Source organism: Misgurnus anguillicaudatus, chromosome 17 (genome assembly GCF_027580225.2).
Source record: "Misgurnus anguillicaudatus chromosome 17, ASM2758022v2, whole genome shotgun sequence".
NCBI classification, from domain to species: Eukaryota; Metazoa; Chordata; class Actinopteri; order Cypriniformes; family Cobitidae; genus Misgurnus; species Misgurnus anguillicaudatus.
The window spans coordinates 10,665,023-10,689,496 of NC_073353.2; the positions used below are offsets into that span (position 1 = coordinate 10,665,023).

At 36.0% G+C, this 24,474-nt stretch overlaps 1 protein-coding gene across 1 annotated transcript; it reads left to right on the top strand.

The window, feature by feature from the left end:
* Positions 1 to 4,259: 4,259 nt before the first annotated feature.
* Positions 4,260 to 12,456, top strand: LOC129451687 (cell surface glycoprotein CD200 receptor 1-A). Its single transcript, XM_073854974.1, has 7 exons — positions 4,260 to 4,590; positions 6,795 to 6,860; positions 7,635 to 7,940; positions 8,094 to 8,363; positions 9,873 to 9,963; positions 10,088 to 10,148; positions 11,900 to 12,456. Exons 1-7 carry the CDS (start codon positions 4,521 to 4,523, stop codon positions 11,990 to 11,992), a joined length of 957 nt encoding a protein of 318 aa, XP_073711075.1. The 5' UTR covers positions 4,260 to 4,520; the 3' UTR covers positions 11,993 to 12,456.
* Positions 12,457 to 24,474: the final 12,018 nt, after the last annotated feature.

A 24,474-nucleotide genomic window follows, 5' to 3' on the forward strand; every position in this document is an offset into this window, starting at 1 on the left:
CTTTAAAATGCAAATGAGCTGATCTCTGCACTAAATGGCAGTGTCGTGGTTGGATAGTGGCCGTGCATGCAGAGAATGGTTTACCAAAACTAAGTTACTGGGTTGTTCTTTTTCATATTTTCTAGGTTGAAAGAACCACTGGGGACCAAATATAGCACTAAAAAACATGGAAAAAGTCAGATTTGTATGATATGTCCCCTTTAAGAAACTGTATGTTAGGGCTAGATGTTTATAAATTCAGTCCGCTCATACCTGCATTTTAATCTGGGACTAGGATAATTCCTGTCTGGAAACCGTCCCTATAAGTTCATCAAATTTGTTCTTAAATCCACTTAATCAGAAACACAGCTTTGTTGGCAGAATGCGTTAAATACCAGTGCTCGGAAGAAGAATTATATGAACAATGGGGCACGTGTGTCACAGTGCAAGAGTTTTTTTTACCTAATTAAAATACACAAGAAAGGAGTTCGATTTTGGGCGAATTCACTTCCGCCTTGGGCAAAGCAACAACTCCAGCCTCTGAAGAGTCTGCAGGCCCCGTAGATACATTCACTGAGGCATTGAGAAACGGAAAGTAAACCTTTGTGTGGAGTGTGTTGTTATTTAGTGGCCCCACCCTGGAGAACAAAGCCAGTGGGCGAGCCAGTGGATTGTAAAACGCACGGATCGCTGTGTGAGGGACTTACGCTATCCACACTATTACCTGTGGCAGCGGTTGCAACATCTCTCTCCAGTGAAGAATTTGACCCAGTGTGGAGGTATGGGCCTTACCTATCACTAAAAGAGTGTGGATTGCCGTGGGTGAGTGTGATTTATTGACGTGTGTGCACCTGAAGTATTTGCAGTGTTGTGCCGTGTCTCCTGTCACCTATACCGCCCCTAGGTCAAGCAAGTCACTGTAGGTGTTTCGTGAAGCTGCTGTAGTGTGACCGCCATCGTGGACTTATCTTCTTATCACCCCCGCCTGTGTATCCAGGCCCAAAGGAAGTGCGTGAGTACAGCGATTGAAGTGTTGAGGAGGGGACTATTTGAAACAAAAGAACGTAGGGAAACTGAGCAATTCACATAACTGCTGTGTGTAAAACCTGTGTTGGAGAGGAGGCCTAGCTATCTGCCCCACCGATTTAGGTGCCGCCCCGACCCTGGGAAGGAGTAGGAGCGGACGTGTCTGTCCAATCATACGGACATAATACTGTAGTTCCATCTACGTTCCCCTCTCAGGACAACACAGGCCGTGACCGGGCCAGTAGCAACCATTTGGAAGTGGGTAAAGGTCGTCTTCTCTCTCACCTCGGACCAAGGCTAGGTGACGTATGAACTTTTCCACCTACATTGAAATACTACCTGTAAATGTTCCGAGAGTGATTAAGAGGGCCAAACTAAAAGTTATACTTACCTGAAGAGCTTGTATATCCAGAGCAGCACACCCAGTGAAACGCAGAGCCACACGTGAGCCGAGCTAAAAGCTATATGTACCCAAACGTCTTGTAGATCCAGAGCAGCACGCCCAGTGAACCGCAGAGCCACACTTGAGCCGAGCTAAAAGCCATACGTACCCAAACGTCTTGTAGATCCAGAGCAGCACGCCCAGTGAACCGCAGAGCCACACTTGAGCCGAGCTAAAAACCATACGTACCTTAACGTCATGTAGATCCAGAGCAGCACGCCCAGTGAACCGCAGAGTCACACCTGAGCCGAGCTAAAAGCCATACGTACCAAACGTCTTGTAGATCCAGAGCAGCACGCCCAGTGAACCGCAGAGCCATTCTAGAGGCGAGCCAAGAGCTATACTTACCCGAAGATCCTCGTAGACCCAGTACAACACGCCCAGAAAGCCGAAGAACATGCAGGGTAGACCTAAAGACCATACTTACCTGAGAGACCTGGTAGATCCAGCCCAGCACGCCTAGTAAATCCCTGGGGTTGCCGGAGTCAAGCGAAACTCATACATACCCTGTATGCTTGCCAGTCCAGTGGAGTACGACTCTGTGACGTCCCCGAGCTACCTGAAACAGAAAGGGAGGTTGTTCTTGTTACAGCAGCCTGCCATCATACACACCCAGCGTCAGAGGAGGGCACGGTAGTCCAGTTGAGAATTTGCTAACCTGTCTCTTGTTTGTGACTGTAGAGGCCTCCGGGACGAGCTGTGAAGGCAGTAGGCCGCGGACGGAGGAGAGTTGCGCAGGCACCCTGTGTACGAAGGAATCCACGCTAATACTTACCTGACTACACTACGGGCATTCGCAGGAGCGAGACGTAGAACGGCCTTTGGGAGCCGCGGAGTGGACCCCGTGACAGAGCAGGTAGCCATTTTGTATTCTCACATCCACTGATTGTCTATTATCCCTTCTGCCTCCAGGAGAAGAGGAAGGCGCCACGGGTTCAAGAAAACCAAGGCGAAGGACCGGGATCCCTAGGAGAGGAGACACTGACCATTGGACGATGGGGTCCTGTCCCCCTGTTCCCCTCTCAGTGGGTGTCTCTGCCCTTGGCACTTGGCCCTCTCCCCTCCTGTAAGACACGGATACAAGAAGATTATTTAAATTTCCCCTTTCCCCTTCCCAATAACAATTTTAACTAATTTAAATAAAGTTTGTTTTAATTTTCACTTATCTGATCTCGTGTGTCTGGTCATTGGGGTGCTTTTGGGGACCTCCTCGAGGAGGAACTTGCGGAGGGACATTAGTAGTCCGCTCCGACTGGTAACATCAACCAGTGGCGGCTGGTGACATCTTTTTTTGAAGCGCACAATGCGAAGTTCATCACAACATGTATGTAGCTTGTCATGTGTGTGGTTCGTCATTTCAAAATATGTGTTCTGCGCTTTGAGAGATCGTGTGTGCATCCCATGTCATGCCGAAATAAATGCCTGCTGCCTTGAACGAGACGCTCGCGTTTGCCAGATACTCACACAATCTCATGCGTAATCACAGTTTACTGTTAAGGGAGTGTCTTACGTGTATTTAGAGAACGTGAGCATTTCTTTTATCATAAACGGTTTTGACGCATCTCCAGCAGGGACTTATTTTGACAAAACATGTGATGCACACAGGATCTCTCCACACGCATGACACATATTTTGGAAAAAGGAACCACACACGTGACAATCCGAACACTTATTTTGAATTAGCGCATCCTCGGAAGAGCAGTCACGAGCCGCCACTGGCTTCAACTGATCTTGGAAGACTTTCTACAAGTTTTAGGAGTGTGTTTATGGGAGTGTTTGACCATTCTTATAAAAGCAAATTTGTATGGTCAGACACAGATGTTGGCCTCATTTGTAGTCTCCGCTCTAATTTATCTCAAAGATGTTCTATTGGGTTGAAGTCAGGACATTCAAGTTCCTCCACACCAAACCCGATCATCAATGTCACCTTGCTTTGTGCACTGGTGCACAGTCATGTTGGAACAGGAAGGGGCCATCCCCAAACTGTTACCTCAAAGTATTTAATGTTCCTTTCACTGGAACTAAGGGGCGAAGCCCAACCCCTAAAAAAAAAGAAGCCCACACCATAATCCCCTCTCCACCAAACTTTGTTGCTCAAGAGAACACGTCTCCAATGCTCTTGAGCTTTACACCACTGTATCCGACGCTTTGCGTTGACCTTGGTGATAAGGCTTGGATGAAGCTGCTCGGCCGTGGACACCTATTCCATCAAGCTCTTTACTCACTGTTTCTCTACGATTTGTTCTTGAGCTAATCTGAAGGCCACACGAAGTTTGGAGGTCTGTAGTTACAGTATTGACTCTGCACAAAGTTGCCAACTTCTTCGCATTGTGCGCCTTAGCATGTGCTGACCTCGGTCTGTGATTTTATGTGGCCTACCACTTCGTGGCTGAGTTGCTGTTGTTCCAAATTGCTTCTGTGTTGTTTTAATATTACTACCAGTTGACTGTGGAATATTCAGTATATATTCCACATAGTGAGGATATATATATATATAGAGAGAGAGAGAGAGATGAATTCTTATATATATATTTTACATTTCATAATAAGCTTTACTTCGGCCAAGTAAAAAATGAACCCATATGTCATTTGTCACCATCAGTGTAAGACTTGCTGCCAAACTGCAACAACAAAAAGATTCTTACATGACTGCAGTGGTTAACATGGCAGGAAGTCAGCATTTTCATATGTGGGAAAAAAATGTGAAATGATAAAAAAGAAAAAAATGGAGGTGTGTTCAAAGTAGCGTCACACGCTTGAAGGGAAACAAAAGGAGGAGAGAAACAAGAATACAAGAAAGGAAAGGCTGACAGAAAGAGTTAGAAATACAATAAAACATTTGTAGCTCCACATATCAAACACAGGCACATGTATGCTGGAGCTCTTACGTCCATCTAGATTGTAAAGAAAAATGTGTAAGATTTCCAAAAAAGACAACCGGATGAGTTGGTTACCATATATCAAGGCAAATTAAATGAAAAGTTTATAATTGGACTAAAGAATACAGAAAAAAAGTACATTTAAAGGAGGAACAGACCACAGCGAGTAAACATTTTGATTGGAGTTTGGAGCAATGATGAACACAAGGACATTGACAGCGATCGTCTTCCTGAGCATGTTTGTGGCAATAACTTGTACAAGAGGTTAGTTCAAATACATTTTAATGCGATATACTTCATATCTGCTTGTTTTTGGACTAACTAACGCACCATGAATTAACATGAATAACTATTGACATTAAGTAACATTAACAAAAATGTATACATGCTGAAAACTATATTGTTCATTGTTTGTCCATGTTAGTTAATGTATTTACTAATGTTTACTAATACAACATTATTGTATAGTGTTATCGAATTTAAAATATTAGTATACTCTAAAAAAAGAATTATGGGTTATTTTCAACCAATCCTTGGGTTAAAAAGGGACAAACCCAATTTACTGGGTTGTAATTTAACCTTAGCTAGGGTTGTTTGAACCCAAAATTCAGCTTTGTTTGAATGCATTGTTCGCTTAACCTCCTAAGACCCTGAATGTCTACATATGTGGACATATTTTGTTGTTTGCAACATAATACTTAATTTTGTGTATCTGGAACCTTTTGTACACAAACATGGACAAATACACTGCTTCATGTTCTAATATTTGGTTATTATATGTATTGGTTCTTCCTAACCCCAAAATAGCTGGTAGAAATCTGAAAACAAAAGACAAACAAAATCTCAGGTCTTTATAGGAGGTTAAATATAAAAAATTTCTGCATGGATTTAACCCAACAGCTGGTTTTGACCCTTTTTGACCCAATTCTTGGTTGAACATTTCTCACTAAGAGTATCTAAAAACTTAAGAAAGAATATAAGGTAATATAAACCCTAGTTCTCTAGTTACTTTGGTTTCTGGTCAAAATCTTGGCCTTTGTTTTGTAGACCACAAAGACACTGTAAGTGAATCATAATGGTAAAGGGCTGTGGTGAAACTGAAAGTGTAAATAACAAAAGCAGTTGGTCAGTGGATCACAATTTTATTACCTTTGGGTACATGGAGCTCATAATGATGATGACTACATCAGAATGAGGAATCTGTTATCTCATGTGCATGTGATGGTGCTGTACGTTTCTATATTTGTTTGTTGCTATTGCGAGACAACATGCCATGACGCAGCTCTCTTCCTCTCTGGGGGGATTCTCGGGGGGATTGTCTGAATGAGGTTTTTGAGGCTGAGAGACGCACCTGACAAGAAAACAACAATAAATATACAACACGAGCAGTGTGCATGGAACCAAATGACATTTCAGCTGTTAACAACAATGGTACTTAAATGCTACACTGGGTTGTATATCAACTGACGATTTAGGCCAGGTGTTCGAACCAAACTTTTTTAAGTAGAAAGGCCTGCTCATCCTAAAATGATGTACTATATAATCTTTGTGTTTGTTTAATCTACTGTTAATGAAAGCTTGTTCTTTATGCAAAAATCTATCATATTTTGACTAATATAACTTTCATGTGAAAGAAGCTTCTCCTACACCTTCAATATTATACACTACATTTGTGTAACTAACACGTTATGGAGAAACTACATGAAACCGAAATACTCACTCGAGTGATTCATTTTCCATGTGCTGAGCCGTCATATTAACCTGTTACTAATGCTGTGTCACCAGTGTTGGGTAAGTTACTCAAAAAAAGTAATTAATTACTAGTTACTAATTACATCTTCAATCATGTAATTAGATTACTTTACAAATTACTCTCTCCAAAAAGTATTTAATTACTTATTACTAATTACTTTCTAAATCCTATTTAGTACATGATACAATGATAGGCTTGAAATGGCTCGAAGAAATAATATATAAAAGTATATCAATTATTCTGGTCCCACTTTAGGGTCCAATTCTCTCTATTAACTAACTATTAACTACTTTTGACTCAATATACTCCAACTACTGTTTATTAATACTAAAGAAGTTGTTAATTTTAAGTATTGGTAGAAATGGGGAGGGTTAAGGAAGTAGAATAAGGTTTTGCAGAATCAGGCATTAATATGTGCTATTAAGTATTAATAAACAGCCAGCATCTCATTAATATTAATGCCAATAATCAACCAGTTAATAGTGAGAATTGTAAACTAAAACCATGTTAAATCCACTATTGTATTATAGTATACATAATTGTTTTAGAGTCCATACACAGTATTTAATTACATCAGAAGTAACTGTAATTAGATTACAAGAAAAATAAGAGTAATCCCTTACTTTACTTTTTCAAGGGAAAAGTAATTTAATTACAGTAACTAATTACTTAGTAACTAGTTACACCCAACACTGTGTGTCACTAACCTTTTAAGGTGAAGATAATCTAATACAACAGAGCCCAGCTTCTGTGGCTGACAAAGTGGAGAATAAAATTACAGGTCAGGACATAATGAATGTTTTTATTGCTTTTTTGCCAATTAACTTACACTTTTTGATTTCCATTTGCTTTAGCTAAAGTTGCTTTATCTTCAGATAATGTTTATCTTCCTCCTTAGAAGGTCAAACTAAATTTTTATGAGCTTTCTATTACCATTAGTAGAAATATACATCTGTGTTTTTTACAGATGTTTCCATATTTAAGGTTAATTATAACTTTGTAGTAGCAAGTTTACAACCAAATGTCCACTCTCTGAAAAATGTACAAAAGTTGTCACTGGGAAGATACCTCTTAAAAAGTACATTTAAAACTACTTAAATATGTACAGTTTTGTTATAGATATGTAACTTTAAGGTACCAATATGTACCTATAAGGTACCAATGTGTGCCTTTGAGAGACCAATATGCATCGGTTAGTGTACTTTTTGAAAAGGTACCGCCCTAATGACAACTTTTGTAAAAAAATTCTGAGAGTATAATGCTGTTTTGATGAGATAATACTGAACATAACTATTTAGATCTCAATGCAGAAATACCAAATGTGTGCTTTTAACATAAACAAAATGGGACACCAAAGTATATTCTTATGTGACAACTGTTTGACCTTTAATGTCAGAGTAGCTGTCTGTAGCTGTATGTTTGAACTATTTTAGGGTTGGGGAAGGAAGTGACGAAAAGACTAGTCTGGCATGTCAGGGAGAGATAAGTTTACTGGAAAAAATACAAAATATGTATACATTTTAGTTGACTTCCAATTTTCTATCCATTATTGCAGTTAACAAAGCTCAAACTTTTATGGAGGGAAGCAATGTCACTTTAAAGTGTGACAATACAGAGATCAAATGGAATGAACTCCTTTACATCATCTGGAAAATAAGCTTGCAAAGCAGAGAATGTTGGCTTGGCTTTGCGTTACCGAATAAAACTATCCAAAACACCTGTAATGATGGAAAGATGCTGCTCAACTCTTCAGATGGATTTTCTGTATTCGTTCCAAATATTTCAAAGAAAGATGAAGGATCTTACTTATGTGAAGTATCATATAAAGGTGGTGGCTATAGGCAAAACATAAATATCACTGGTAAGTATGTTATTGTAAAAACTGAAAAATAAGATTGTTACTATAACAAAATTTAATGTTATGCAATTTCTTTAACGTTTGTAAAATCAGTTTTAAAGTAAATTTAAAGTGAATTACTTATACTGATCAAATTTTAAATTCCCTTGTTTTTAGTTAGCCACTTTACCAGTTGGCTGGAGGTTAACAATGGTCAGAAAGTTGCCATCTGTCAAGCCAAATATGCAGAATCTGAACCCACTCTTCAATGGGAACCTCCCTTGAACTTTTCATCCAATATCAGTTATGTCAAGATCAGCAATATGTCTTTTATGGAGAGTCGAGTATACTTGCCTAATAATGTTGCCATCAGTAACCTTAAGTGTGTTGCCACGTACCCTCCTAAGTCAGGGAAACAGAATACAACTTATGATCTTACAAATTCAGGTAAGTACAATGGATTTTAAAAGGAAACCCTGAAATTTGTTTTTCTTTTTTTAAAACTATACCAGCTTTAAATGTAGCTTTTTTATATAAAGGTGCAGTAATGTATAAGACATCAATGAAATCATAATTTTCTTTGCTACTTTTCAAAGGCTTTTCATGTATAGATCAATTTTTTTTACCCATGTTTTACCCAATTCTTACCATATTTTAAAAACATACAAATCTTTAAAATAAGCATTATTATGAACAAAGAGTGAAATAAACATTAATGTTTAAATATTTAGCATTTTACAGTATGAACATGAATTATGTATATTTACAGTATATACTGTATGTATAAATACTCTATACAGGGTACAACAGGGCTGAACACGCACTTTCCAGAAAAGTTGTATATTTTGCCTTAAGTAATTGAATCAAAAAAATTCTTATTGAATATTAATATGGCAAAAGGTATAAAAGAAAAATCTTTTTTTTTTTAATTAAAAATCATAGTAGTAATCATAACTAGTACTAGTTTTAAAATACTAACATGGTTTCAAAACATATTAGTTGTTAACCACTTCGGCAAACAATTGGGGTACAATTTTCTATTATATATTATTTTCGATATATGCAATTATTCATAATATTTAGATTTTTCCAGCCTTCAGTAACACTATGAGAAAAATGTTTTAAAACTTTACATTTTCTGTCACTGGGGTGGGATCTTGAGGTTCTGTTTTGTACCTTTACAGGTATAATAAACATAATTTAATGTAGTACTTTTTTGGGTACATTAATGTAAGGATTTATGGTGTACCTTTCGTACCCCTAAACTTTAACTAGTACAAAATTGTTCATTAAGGCACACAATAGTTCCTATAATATTGTACCCCAAAAGGTGCATCTCAATGTGTTGTATATCCATAGAGATACAAAAATTAACATTTAAGAGTACCACCACAGCGACAGAAATGGTACATTTTTATAATTTTTTTACCTTTTTTTCCTGACGAGCAGTTTCTTCAGGTAAAAAAGGTCCATATTGCATATTCTTATTCAAATTTTAATGCCGGCATCACCACCATCAAGATTAGTAACAATTATTTTCAGGACAGACATTCTGCATATTCACCCTCTATCAACAGTGTGTCTTCGGTGACCTTTAAGTCATAGGCCTACATCTTTTTAAGCAGGGGCTTTTTCACCAAGTGGGCTTTTTGACTCCGTACTATTGATTTAATTACTGTGATCATAAATACAAAAGTGTTCTGTCCAAATTTAAATATGATAATACAACCCAGTATCACAAAATGACATACTTATAGTCACGTAAATTTGTGAGTCTTTCCCGTGACACTGACACGTTTTTCCGCCTTTTTGTGTGAACATGTCACGCATTTCTGTTTACGTGTCATTGCCACGTATTTGTTACTCAACTGTTTTCTGACCATGCTTTAAAACCTTGGTTTAGGTTTTAAAGCATTTTAAAGAAACCTCAGTAATCTCCATGTTCTTCTCTTATAGACATCATTGCCATTGCGGTTGCTTCCAGTTGTTTTATTCTTTTATCTCTGATTGTGGGTTACATACTACGCAGAAAGCTTAACAGCTTAAGGTGGGACATATTGATGTATTTTTATCTATTTTAATTTTCTTACAAAACCCTTTATTCAAATCAAGAACCTGATAGAGTGATTCATCATTGCATAATGTCTATCTTATTTATATATATTTTTTAGTGCAATGAAGATGTGTTGTAAATCCCAAATCTCGACACCAGCTGAAGACAAACCAGCCCAGGTAAAGAATCTCATTACTAGTTCATACAGGATTAGTTGTCTTTAACTACCACGCATGTACTTAAGAAAAATGTGTACAATGTAACTGTACATACATACATATGCGACCCTGGAGCACAAAAACAGTCATAAGTAGCAAGGGTATATGGGTCAAAATTGTCTTCCTTCCAAATTATTAGGATATTAAATAAAAATCATGTTCCATGAAGATATTTTGTAAATTTTCTTCCGTGAATATATTAAAAATGTATTCATCATTAGTAATATGTGTTGCTTAGAACTTCATTTGGACAACTTCCCTACTGAAACAAACAATAAAACCATTACAAAAAATTCTAATGGTTTCCATTAAAATACCAGTAAGGAACCATTAGCTTTTACCATTAAAGCCACTACACTGTAGTGTGTTTTGGGCCATATTCCATTAGAACCAATACATTAGAGACCAACAAAAACCAATATACTGTAGTGTGTTTTAGGCCATATTACATTAGAACCAATAAAATTCCCAATAAAACCAATAAAACCATTAGAATTTTCTGTAATGGTTTTATTGTTTTTTTTTCAGCAGGGTTTAAAGGTGATTTTGTTTCTATATTTTGATTTTTCTTCACATTTTGTTTCCAGATTTTAAATAGTTGTATCTCAGTTAAATATTGTCCTATCCTAACAAAGTTTAGGGTATACATCAATGGAAAGAGTATTTATTCAGCTTTCAGATGCATAAAAAATAACACTATGAATGGTTTTGTGGTCCAGGGTGCTAATACATTGTACCTATTAAAAGTATCTGCATGTAGTTACACTCAATCCCTAAACCTACCCCTAACCATAACAACCCTGGGTAACACTTTATTTACAGTTTCTTTGGTACACAAGTTACACATACTTACTATAGTAATAATGTTTAATTATGCATAATTACATGCAACTAACCCTAAACCAAACTCTGACCCTAAACCTACGAACATGTTGTTACTTTATATTACTTAGTACTTAATTATATAATTACACTGTAACACGGACACTGTAAAATAAAGTGTGACCCAACCCTGAACACCACATAACCACAGTATGATGTATAAAATGTTTGGTAACACTATTTTACAATGTCTTTGTTAGCCATGTTACATATTATTACTATAGTAATAACAGTTAATTATGCATAATTAGGGATGTGCAATAATTTGCATGCGATAGTCATTGCGCTTCTCGTCAGTAAAGCCGGTTCCTTCATTAATAGTAAATCGCCATCACCTCCTGCTTTCAGATGGAGCCGCACCTACCGCACAAAGCCACAGTTCACTTATAATAGGCCTTGTGACCACGGCTCTGTGCAGCAAATGCGGCCCCATCCGAAAGCACGTGACGGCGATTTACTACTAATCAAGGAACCAGCTTTAATGACGACAAGCAATGACTATCGCATGCAAATTATCGCGCATCCCTACGCATAAGGCAACTAACCCTAAACCAAATCCTACCATACTCTAATCATTATTACTCAAATACATGTATAATCACACTGTAACAATGATACTGTAAAACTAAATGTAACCAAATGTTCTTATGTAAGTAGTTAACAACAACTGTTGTAATATAATCTGTGATCAAAAATTCTACCCTCTTAAAATGCATTATTGACTATGTAGGGTATTATTTACAATATCTGAGTATGCTACTTTATAAAAATGGTAAGATCAGAGTAAGATTTTTGACATATTGCTAACTCAAGCGTATTCCCATTTAAAGGTCCCTGATGTGGAAGAAGTGGAACCATATGCAAGTTATATACAGCGGGTCAACTCCATCTATAACTCTTCAGCTGAACTCTTCAATGCCTGAGGAGAAGGAAAAACACACACTTTATGTGATCTAATAAGATAACAGAAGAGTGATACATGCCGAACGAGAATGAGGACAGAAAAGTGACGCATTGTGGTCAATATTACACACACGAACAACAATACTAGTGGAAAATCTGTCATTTCAAGAGCATCCCCGAAGCAAACAGACTCTAAATGAGGGTTAAAAATCACGTTGAGTCAAATGATGAAATGTGATGACAGAGGACCATTTATCATCTTTTGTGCTGAGGAAAGAACAGATAACTTTCATGTCGATGAAATCACTAATATGCAGATTTGTAGAATCATATGAACAAAATGTACAGATATATTTTCTTTTACAGTGTTAAATAAAAAATACTTAAAATACTAATGTGGACCTTGCACAAGGACCTTGCACGAATTAAAATATCTATGTAAATAAACTGTATTATAATGTTACATTTCCGTTTTGTTTGTATTCTTAATTTTGATCTCCACATGACTATCTGTCTGAGTTATTAAAGTATAATAAAGTATCAACTGAAAGTGAACTATTTTCAACCATTTTCTGATTCAAAAGCATCTACAGTACTGTGCAAAAGTCTTAGGCCACCACCAGGACTAAACTTTTTTAGTACTAAATGTCTTCTTTAGGCATTGTTGGTGTTTAGTGTGACCTCTCTTGGCACTAAACACATCTTGAGCGTTTTTGAGCAGAATGAAGTAAAATTACTAATTTCTTTAAAATTTGAAATTAGGATTTAATTTTATTTAGGATTTAATTTTATTTAGGTTTAAGAGATAATGCAGTTTCCTGCTATTGTTCAAGTGGAAGGGGAGTTTATCCTAAAAACTTGACACTTCAGCTTTTTTTTACTTTTATGCAGTTTTTAATACTACATACACATTTCTTGTATTTTCTGGATGTATTCTAATAAGGAGACTGAGAAGCAATTATTTATGATCACTATAACATTGAAAAAAAATCTAATTGTAGCATGATGGCCTAAGACTTTTGCACAATATATACATGAAAAAACTTTCTAATAGATGAAAAATAAAATTGTTATGTATTAATGTCTATCACTTTTTTTTTTAAATCTATCCTTCTTTAGATGATGACATTTTTAGAGGTGACTGTTTGCTTTAATAAAAGATATAACATTGTGAGATTTGTGCTCTAGGCATTGTCAGACCCTTTGATTCTCAGTTTACTTCATCTGAATGATTCAATATGAAAAGAAGTGAAGTGGAAAGTCAGGGGTAAAACTCTACACCGTTCTGAGTTCTTGTCATTGGAAAGGAAAGATCAGGTACGCCCTCATATAACACAGATACTCCTGCGGAAACCGAAACTGGTGGGATGGCATCAACTTCTTTTGATTTTTGATGAAAGCTTCTTGGGGTTCCCCAAACATTTTGACAGTGAGGCTTTATTCAATCTAAATGTAGATCTTGGAGCTTTGTACTTTGGTTTTATCTCACCTGCTCTGAAGCCGAATCTTCTCTGTAAAGCATATTGCTCACTCTAGTGGTAGTGTAACCTCACTGACATCCTTTTTAACTATTTAAACTAGCATCCATCCATGGAAACTAACGTTGTAAAGTGTAAAGCACTTCATCAAAATGATTTAAGTTTTAAATGGTACAGGTAGATTATTTTTACATTATTATTAGCATTATTTACTTAGTACATTTCTTTTAAGACATGTGCAAAAGTTTTAGGCCATAACAAAGTAAAAACAGAATAAAATGATTATCAAAAGTGTCAAATATTTGGTGTGATTTCCCCTTACACTTGACTTGAGCATATTAATAAATAATAAAACCTAATCTCCTTTCTCGAACTCAAAAAAGTTCAAGATGGGTCAAAATTAGCAAAAAAAAGAGAGAGAAAAAAACAGAAAGTAACATAAATTTTTGTGTGTTTTTAGACATGTGTTTTTTTAGACTTTATCGTATTTTAATTAATTACGAAACGTGTATTTTATTTTAAAATTACCGTCTCGTGTTTCTATGGCATTCGCGAATGAATGACTCGTTGGAGTCGATTCGTTACAAAGTATTGGAAATAAACGAGTCTTTTGAGTCGGTTCTTCATAGAGTAAACGGGCCAAACGTTCAAAATCGATTCGCGAATCAGTTTAAATGAATCGTTTTGTTCGCTGCAAAAACTGAAACGTCTAATGCGGTTTAAAAAATAAAGCTGCATCGCATCTCCCAGTTGAACAAAATAAGGAATAAGCTATTTCTCTTTAGATATGGCCTACGTATAATCAACTTAAAAATTACTTGCAATATAAATCACTTAAATGGGCTTGTTTTGAGAGAACGAGACGCGCGCGCGAGAGACAGCGGTTACCAGGGTTACCATGTAAACAAAGCAGAAGCGGCGATTACAAACTGCGCTTTTTCGGGCATGAGATTAGACGGAAAGAAAATGCAACCAAGACTTTTCTCAAGACAGTTCGACGTATTTGCTCCTTTTGCAGTCATGCTTCGTCCACATTTCTTACAAACTGGATATCCATCTTCAAGGACAACTTCGCGTTCGCTTTTCGGATACCCAAAGTATTCCGGGGGTGGGGGGGGGGGGTGGGGGTAGAGGTTAGATTTTGTGGTCTCTGGCTCTGAAATTTTCTCTGCTGTACATAATCGAGTGGAGTCTAGCAGTCACGTTGAATGAAGTTGCATATGGGCTGCAGCGCAGGTGAGACTGAGAGCAACTTAATTTTAATTTTCTTTCCAAAACCATAAACAGTGTTCGATGTGATTGTCTTAATATAAGTTAGTGAATGCAAAACTCTGTCGGTTTACTTGTCTGGTATTCCAAAGCTATCATAGAAATGCTTGTCTATTCTGTGTTTGTCTAAAGTATTATTTAATCTTTACTGTTTCTGTATGTTGCAATTTTACACATACATACTGCCCTCCATAAGTATTAGGACAATAGAGGCAAAATTCCTGTGTTTGCTGTGGAATCAAGAAATATATCTAAACATTAAAAGGTGAAAATGAGACAAAAGCACAGCAAATTTGATTTAACATACACACTATTCCAACTCAATGGAACAACACAGTTTGATACTTATATCTAATGTGAGCATATTAAAACCATTGGCTCAGAAGTGTTCAAGTTTAAAGGGTTAGTTTAACCAAAAATGAAAATTATGTCATTAATGATTCACCCTCATGTCGTTCGAAACCCGTAAGACCTCAGTTCATCTTCGTAGCACAGTTTAAAATGTTTTAGATTTAGTGTGAGAGCTTTCTGACCCTCCATTGAAAATGTACTGTATGCTGTCCATGTCCAGAAAGGTAATTTGTTGAAGCAAAAATAACAAAATTACGACTTTATTCAGCATTGTCTTCTCTTCAGGGTCTGTTGTGAATCCGTGTTCACCACACTACCGTGACGCTGCTGACGTACGACGCTGCTGCCGTGTTATCTGGTGTGCCCGAGCTTCGTTTACAGTCTGAGGGAGACACACACTGTATTCAAACTATTCTACATTGTTGATATTTTGTTATTGCTATATATTTATAAAATGGTGCCTAAGTGTGCATGTCGCAGATGTCCTAATCCCTCAGATTGTAAACGAAACTCGGGTGGAACAGATAACACGTCAGCAGCGTTGTACTGCCTTTCTGGAGATGGACAGTATACCGTACATACATTTTCAATGGAGGGTTAGAAAGCTCTCGGACTAAATCTAACATCTTAAACTGTGTTGTGTTCCAAAGATGAATGGAGGTCAAACAGGTTTTGAACGACATGAGCCCAATTGGCCATGCACGCTTACTTAATATTGAGTCTAGTACTTAAATACTATACCCTAATAGTACTGTTTTTGTTGTTCTGCTCTCAACAGTATGTACTTTCACATTACAGAGTATGCACACAATGGGACATGCTAACGCGAAACGGAAGTGACGCCGCTGTTGCCTAGACACTATGACTTTTTCTGAGATATGACAGATGTAATACTTTAAAGGGGACATATTATGAGATTTTTTTTAAGATGTAAACTAAGTCTAAATTAGGTCTGAGCAAAAGTGTGCCGTTTTGGGTGTGTCATTTAAAATGCAAATGAGCGGATGAAGTGCAACCACTGATCACAATGATGGTGGTTTGTTGCAATTGAAACTCAATTGTGCTGTGAAATATTTTATCTCTCTCTTTCTCTCCATACTAAATGGTTGTGCTGTGGTTGGATAGTGCAGATAAAGGGGGCGGTATTACCTTATTCTGACATCACAATAAGGGCCAAATTACAATGACCTATTTTTTCACATGCTTGCAGAAAATGGTTTAAAAAAACTAAGTTATTGGGTTGATCTTTTTAACATTTTCTAGGTTGATAGAAGGACTGGGGACACAATTATAGCAGTTAAACATGGAAAAAGTCAGATTTTCATAATATGTCCCCTTTAAGCTTTAAGTACATGTGGGAGCCGATACTTCGTTACTTTAACTTAAGAAAAAAGTGTAGTCTAGTGTACTTTAACTTTTACCAGGGTATTTTTAAACATGAGTATCTTTACTTCTACTTGAGGAAAGGATGTGTGTTTACTTATCACTGGATAAAACACAGTTTTATTTTTTTAGCATGCTTACATTGAACCAGTACTGTCATTTACTTTGGTGTGCTGGTATGGGAATTTATCTGTAAAAAACTGGAACTCTATTTACCAAATTGTGAAATCCCTAGTAAGTTGATTAGGGAGCCATTACTTACCCTTGCTTTACTGTATACCAGGCAGGTACAGCGAAAGGGTGTTTCAATTTCATGAGCCAGGCATCACCCCCTGTATAATGAGTTTCAGTATCTCCTATCTAATTGACGGTTTAGAATACCGCACTCACTGCACAACAAAATAATTTAAGAACAGCTTTGCCCCAGTAGTGATTGATTATATAAACAATGCAATATTGTAAAGGGGTTTATTTTAATTTAAGTTTTATTTATTTATTTACTTTATGTTATTATTTTATGATGTTTTTCTTTTTAGTGTTGTTTCCTATTGTTCACTTAGTGTTGTTGAACTTGTTCACTGAAACTATACCTACGGGTACAAAATAACAAAACTTGAACTTTATGATGTCTTTTCTTATTGGCTGATTGTGTTAATACACATCTGACCTGAATGCCCTATACAAGCGCACTGCCACAATATCTGCTTTGATTTTTTTATAATGTCCTGGTATAGCCATACAATTTAAAAAGTGTGTAATTTCACTTATCACGTACACACATTATCTTGAATCCTGTACACAGTATTTGTCTCCCTTTTATCCCAAAGTTTCTGCCAGATATTATTTGTAGCTTATAAAAATATAAAACTGTCATTTTCTTATTTCCTGTTTTTGTTCTTTTAAATGTTTTATTTATAAGAAACAGTCATGTGGGCACCACAGGCACATGCTATTTATGCTAAAAAACACATATTTTGTGTGTTGTACATCATGATGTCCTTTTAATATTAGTTACCTTTTCACTTTTAAAGGGCATTGAGTTCATCATGGTCAGCCTGGTGTGATGCTTCTATATTGTGACATCATAATGGCCACTCTTAAGTCACCGCCTCTGGAACAGCAGCAGTTGTTTATGTGTTCCAGTTGAATTTTGCTCTTGACACTGCTGGATTTCTCATCCAAAAGGTATTTGTCTTTAATTGAATGTTCATTGTAGTTTTGTGGGTTTTAGCTCTGATTTTGATGTGCCTTTTTGTAGAATTTTTGTTTGCAGAAAAAGAAGAAATAGGACAAACATAATCAATATACAAGTTTGTTATTTAGCTGTTTCTCTAATGAAAGAAGAAATGTAGTGATTTTAACTGTAGTCAACGAATTGTGTCTCTAAATAAGATGCATTTGTATTTGTTATAACTACAGCAAAATCAGTTTCAAACAATTCTCATATTGAGTCACTAGATGGCAGCAGAGACACAATAAACCACAAATTGATGTTACAGTTTTTCTCAGTCACTTTGGAGCATTTCTCAGATCAGAAATACTTTTTCAAAACACTTGTTTTAAGCTCCACATCATGAAGTCACTACATAAAAGCAAGCTCTCGTTGTTTTGGACAAATTGCAAATGCTTTGATACAATCATGCAGTTGTTTATGTACAGTTGACCCTTCACAAAGCCCCGCTTCTCTTCTATGTCCGACAAGCTTACAATATCAGCCATGGCACTCTTAACGTCAATTTGTGCACTCCCTGTGGAAATAGTGGCTAATTTCTAGGAAAATGAAAACAAAATTAAGATTGAAAATATTGCTTACAAGTCACAGAAGTTTTGAGATACTTTCCTGTGGTGTTGCTTTGAGGTAAAACACCAGAGAGTCTTCTTGTGCGAATCTGTTTTATTTGGTTAAGTCTTTATTGTTGTACAGTGACAGCTGAGATCAAAACAGTATGACATGGCTTTTTAGCTGAGATCATGTTTGTACAGAGTGACAACAAACAAATATCACAAAAGAATATTTAAAATCACATAGTGTTAACTATGTTTAACTCTTCTTTGTGGTTTGAATGTCGGACAGAGTGGCGAATAATGTCGGTGACGCATAATTTTCAGTGTTATGATTGGTCAAGTTGCCTCGCCTGTCAATCAAACTTCTGTGGAGGGTCAATTGTCTGCTGTTTGCTTCATTTTCAATTGCTTAAGTAATTTTTATCAAAATATATTATTTATAATGGTGTCTATTGAATATAGTTTTACACCTCAAAACCTTTAGAAATTAGCATAGCATAAGTCATGACCAGGCCCAAATGAAATCCACGTCCTTCATTTAATGCCCGTCATCCCGATTTAATGCCCGCCATTAACGAGCACACATATCCCGCGCTTGAGTGTGTTTGGGAACAGTAGCAGTCATTGGCTGTGTTTAATGCACAAAATTGTGTCAATCCTACTGAATTTAATGCGATTGCAGGTTACGACAGTATAGTTTACATGTACCATAAACATTGCAAATCTGATTTAAATGTTGGTTTACATGTACATTCTATATAATTCGAACCAAACTTCTCCGCAGGCGCACAGCTAGGGTTGCCAGATTTGCATATCAAAACCAAATTTGAAGTCCACAAAACCAGTGGACTTTGCAACACAATGCACAGCATCACTCATCGAGTTCATGCTTTATCTCTAAATGTACAAAAACAAAGTTGAGTTGGAGAAAGTTGTTTTTGAGAACTTTTCGGATATAGGCAAAGAAAACACTTTTCAAAAGGCACAATGCTTTTTAATGCTTCTGAAAGACATGAACGCTTCAGAATGTACAGCGCGTGACCCCATAAATTTAAAGCTCACGTAACACACACTGTTTCTGCATTTCTGATGTTAATCTGGAGTACCTATAGAGTAGTATTACATCCTTTATATCTAAGAAGAGTCTTTAGTTTAATCAGATTTATAAAAGAAAGATTAGCTTTACCGAATCTTTCCGATAACGTACGAAAAAATGAAGAAGGAGGAGTTACTACCGCGGGTGGAGTGAGTACGAGTCATGCAACACTATACAACACTTATAACTTATGATTCACTACATGTTCGTGTCATTTATATAATATGCACGTGCATATTTACAACATAAGACAGAAGTCTTATTTACCGCATGCAACTCGTGACCCGGTTGGGAAAATCCACCGCATCAAACACTCACGCAAAACTCCGCTGCTGGAGGACCAGTGACCAGTTGTGACCAGTTGTTTTGTCGCAAGTGAAAACAATATTGACCTTGTAGTTGAAAAAGGAGCCTCATATGAGATTCATTCAGTCGCATTCGGAAATCGATTATTTCGTTTGGCAGAGATGACAAGCAGACACCATAACAGCCAAAGTCAGTTGTACAAAACCATTCTTTTTAGTAAACTCTGTGTACACAAACAATGTTTTCAATGCTTGCGTTCATGTGTAGAGATCCTGGTGATACTTCGAGCAAAGCTTCATGTTGTGTCGTGCCTTCTTATGTTGTAAAATAGTGGTAGTTCGGTACCAGCGGACAGCGGCTGGAAGAACGCATCAGGGATGGAGTAGGCATCACACCCTAACCAAGATATATTTGTTTAAAGTAGCGTTTATTTTCATGATAGTCTAGATGCGACATGTTGTCTTTCGTAGCCCTTTACTGTATCCGTAAGAATCATAGACAGTAAAAGATAAGAAATCCGTAAATCGTAGCAAGGTGCTTGTCAATAGCCTACTGGTACTCGGTAGGTCTTCAAGATGTCGGCATGACGTAAAAGGTCACATGACTGAAATCCATCTATAACTGTGTTAATAAGTCAGAATGCTTGAAATACCATTGAACCCCCCCCCCCCCTTTAATAATCTGTGTTACCATTGTTTTGTTATTGCATGTTTCTGTGATGAGAAACATGTGATACATAATATAAGACATAAACTTGAGCACAATTTTTCTGCACACTTGCACAGTGTATTTTTGCATCCTATTGAAAAAGAGATGAAATAAAACTTACCGGGATGTCCAGCAGGAGAAAATTTTAAGTTGAGATTTGAAATTTTTTACATTCTATAGTGAAATTTTATAGTTTTGTTATTTTGTATTTGTACTGTAAAATATGTTTTCTTTCATATCACAATGTGTGTAACTTTTACAGAAAAAGGTGTACATGTGAATTCTATAATGACTGAAATCTCTTGTAAGCAATATTTGTAACTTCATACTGTTGGAATTGATAAAGTGCAGTCATGTTCATTTACAATCAAAACTGTAGCCATAAAGTTCAGATCAGAAAATCCTGACAACTATAATTTTGTACTCTTGTTATATTGACAACATGGCAAACATTTTGATGGTCTTGTTGGCATTTTGATGAGATTTTCTGCATGTTCACAGAGAGATTAACTAGTTTCATGCATTTACAGGAATGAGATACTGACTGTTGAGGTTTGTTTGACTATCATTATAAAGTGCAGATAAGTACAGGTAAGTGTTGTCCAGGTAAGTGGTCTTGAAAATATGGGCAGTTTTATAGTCGTACAAGTAATTTATGAATGGTAAAAATAAACAACAAGCATTAGTGCAAACACACACCGAAGCCCTTGTGAGACCCATTAATAGTTAAAGTTTATTATTTTGATTAAAAAGTGGTTACAGTTTACAGTTTAGGGTAAATAAAAAACATTCAGCCCTTGAAGGGGAGAGTTACAACAGTGAGTTTAAAGTGCTTGAGGATCACGGGATTCATGTTGAATTCAGATAGTTTCAGAAAATAGCAGGCCACTCAAATACACAAAATTAGAGGCAAAGAACTTCAATTTTTGGATCAATAAATGCATTGATAATACATTGACAATATCTATATAACACACTGATATGTTTATGTAGTAGCTTTTTTATGTAGACTCATCAATGGTTTAAAAATAGCAAATATTGGAGGATTAGAGTGGTTAACTAATGGCACCTTGTTACTTTATTTACACCTCACTAACTTTAAAGCTTTAAAATCTATCACATTGTCTGAGTATGTATAATGTTTGTGCATTTTATAATTAAATAAAAAATTTACAATCAGATATAAATGAAAAAAAAAAACTTAATTTAGGTAATTCTCAGCAGAAACACAATGCTTGAAACACACCAACCCATATATTTTTGCTTATGTACTCTATATTTATATTAGTAGGATGTATTTCATCCTTAATTTCTAATAACACAATAATGATGGATTAATAGAATAGAATTTGCAACTGGTAGGTTGTTTGTGGTTTGTTTATGTGTTGCTAACTTTAGAAGAAGAAAGAAAAAAGAACTTTATTCAATTCAGTTCAATTTCAGATATAGATAGAGGAATGTCAGATACAATCAGATATAGATAGAGGAATGTCAGATACAATCAGATATAGATAGAGGAATGTCAGATACAATCAGATATACATAGAGAAATGTCAGATACAATCAGATATAGATATAGGAATGTCAGATACAATCAGATATACATAGAGAAATGTCACATACAATCAGATATAGATAGAGGAATGTCAGATACAATCAGATATAGATAGAGAAATGTCAGATACAATCAGATATAGATAGAGGAATGTCAGATACTGTCAGATATAGATAGAGGAAAGTCAGATACAATCAGACATACATAGAGAAATGTCAGATACAATCAGATATAGATAGAGGAATGTCAGATACTATCAGATATTCATAGAGAAATGTCAGATACAATCAGATATAGATATAGGAATGTCAGATACAATCAGATATACATAGAGAAATGTCACATACAATCAGATATAGATAGAGGAATGTCAGATACAATCAGATATAGATAGAGGAATGTCAGATACAATCAGATATAGATAGAGGAATGTCAGATACAATCAGATATACATAGAGAAATGTCAGATACAATCAGATATAGATATAGGAATGTCAGATACAATCAGATATACATAGAGAAATGTCACATACAATCAGATATAGATAGAGGAATGTCAGATACAATCAGATATAGATAGAGAAATGTCAGATACAATCAGATATAGATAGAGGAATGTCAGATACAATCAGATATACATAGAGAAATGTCAGATACAATCAGATATAGATAGAGGGGTGTCAGATACAATCAGATATAGATAGAGGAATGTCAGATACAATCAGATATACATAGAGAAATGTCAGATACAATCAGATATAGATAGAGAAATGTCAGATACAATCAGATATAGATAGAGGAATGTCAGATACAATCAGATATACATAGAGAAATGTCAGATACAATCAGATATAGATAGAGAAATGTCAGATACAATCAGATATAGATAGAGGAATGTCAGATACAATCAGATATACATAGAGAAATGTCAGATACAATCAGATATAGATAGAGGGGTGTCATATACAATCAGATATAGATAGAGGGGTGTCAGATACAATCAAATATAGATACAGGGATGTCAGATACAGTGAGGTATAGATAGAGGGATGTCAGATACAGTGGTCAGGTATAGATAGAGGACTGTCAGATAAAATCAGGTATAGATAGAGGAATGTCAGATACAATCAGATATAGATAGAGGGGTGTCAGATACATTCAGATATAGATAGAGGGATGTCAGATACAATCAAATATAGATAGAGGGATGTCAGATACAATCAAATATAGATAGAGGGATGTCAGATAAAATCAGATATAGATATAAGAATGTCAGATACAATCAGATATAGATAGAGGGATGTCAGATACAATCAGATATAGATAGAGGGATGTCAGATACAATCAGATATAGATAGAGGGATGTCAGATACAATCAGATATAGATAGAGGGATGTCAGATACAATCAGATATAGAGGGATGTCAGATACAATCAGATATAGATATAGGAATGTCAGATACAATCAGATATAGATAGAGGGATGTCAGATACAATCAGATATAGATAGAGGAATGTCAGATACAATCAGGTATAGATAGAGGGATGTCAGATATAATCAGATATAGAGGGATGTCAGATACAATCAGATATAGATATAGGAATGTCAGATACAATCAGATATAGATAGAGGGGTGTCAGATACAATCAGATATAGATAGAGGGATGTCAGATACAATCAGATATAGATAGAGGGATGTCAGATACAATCAGATATAGATAGAGGGATGTCAGATACAATCAGATATAGATAGAGGGATGTCAGATACAATCAGATATAGATAGAGGGATGTCAGATACAATCAGATATAGATAGAGGGATGTCAGATACAATCAGATATAGAGGGATGTCAGATACAATCAGATATAGATAGAGGGATGTCAGATACAATCAGATATAGATAGAGGGATGTCAGATACAATCAGATATAGATAGAGGGATGTCAGATACAATCAGATATAGATAGAGGGATGTCAGATACAATCAGATATAGATAGAGGGATGTCAGATACAATCAGATATAGAGGGATGTCAGATACAATCAGATATAGATAGAGGGATGTCAGATACAATCAGATATAGATAGAGGAATGTCAGATACAATCAGATATACATAGAGAAATGTCAGATACAATCAGATATAGATAGAGGGGTGTCAGATACAATCAGATATAGATAGAGGGATGTCAGATACAATCAGATATAGATAGAGGGATGTCAGATACAATCAGATATAGATAGAGGAATGTCAGATACAATCAGATATACATAGAGAAATGTCAGATACAATCAGATATAGATAGAGGGGTGTCATATACAATCAGATATAGATAGAGGGGTGTCAGATACAATCAAATATAGATACAGGGATGTCAGATACAGTGAGGTATAGATAGAGGGATGTCAGATACAGTGGTCAGGTATAGATAGAGGACTGTCAGATAAAATCAGGTATAGATAGAGGAATGTCAGATACAATCAGATATAGATAGAGGGGTGTCAGATACATTCAGATATAGATAGAGGGATGTCAGATACAATCAAATATAGATAGAGGGATGTCAGATACAA

Coding starts and splice junctions, on each gene's coding strand:
- LOC129451687 (XM_073854974.1), top strand. CDS start 4,521: ATGATGAACACAAGGACATTGACAGCGATCGTCTTCCTGAGCATGTTT. Junction 9,964..10,087: donor AGAAAGCTTAACAGCTTAAG/GTGGGACATATT, acceptor TATATTTTTTAG/TGCAATGAAGATGTGTTGTA. Junction 10,149..11,899: donor CTGAAGACAAACCAGCCCAG/GTAAAGAATCTC, acceptor TCCCATTTAAAG/GTCCCTGATGTGGAAGAAGT.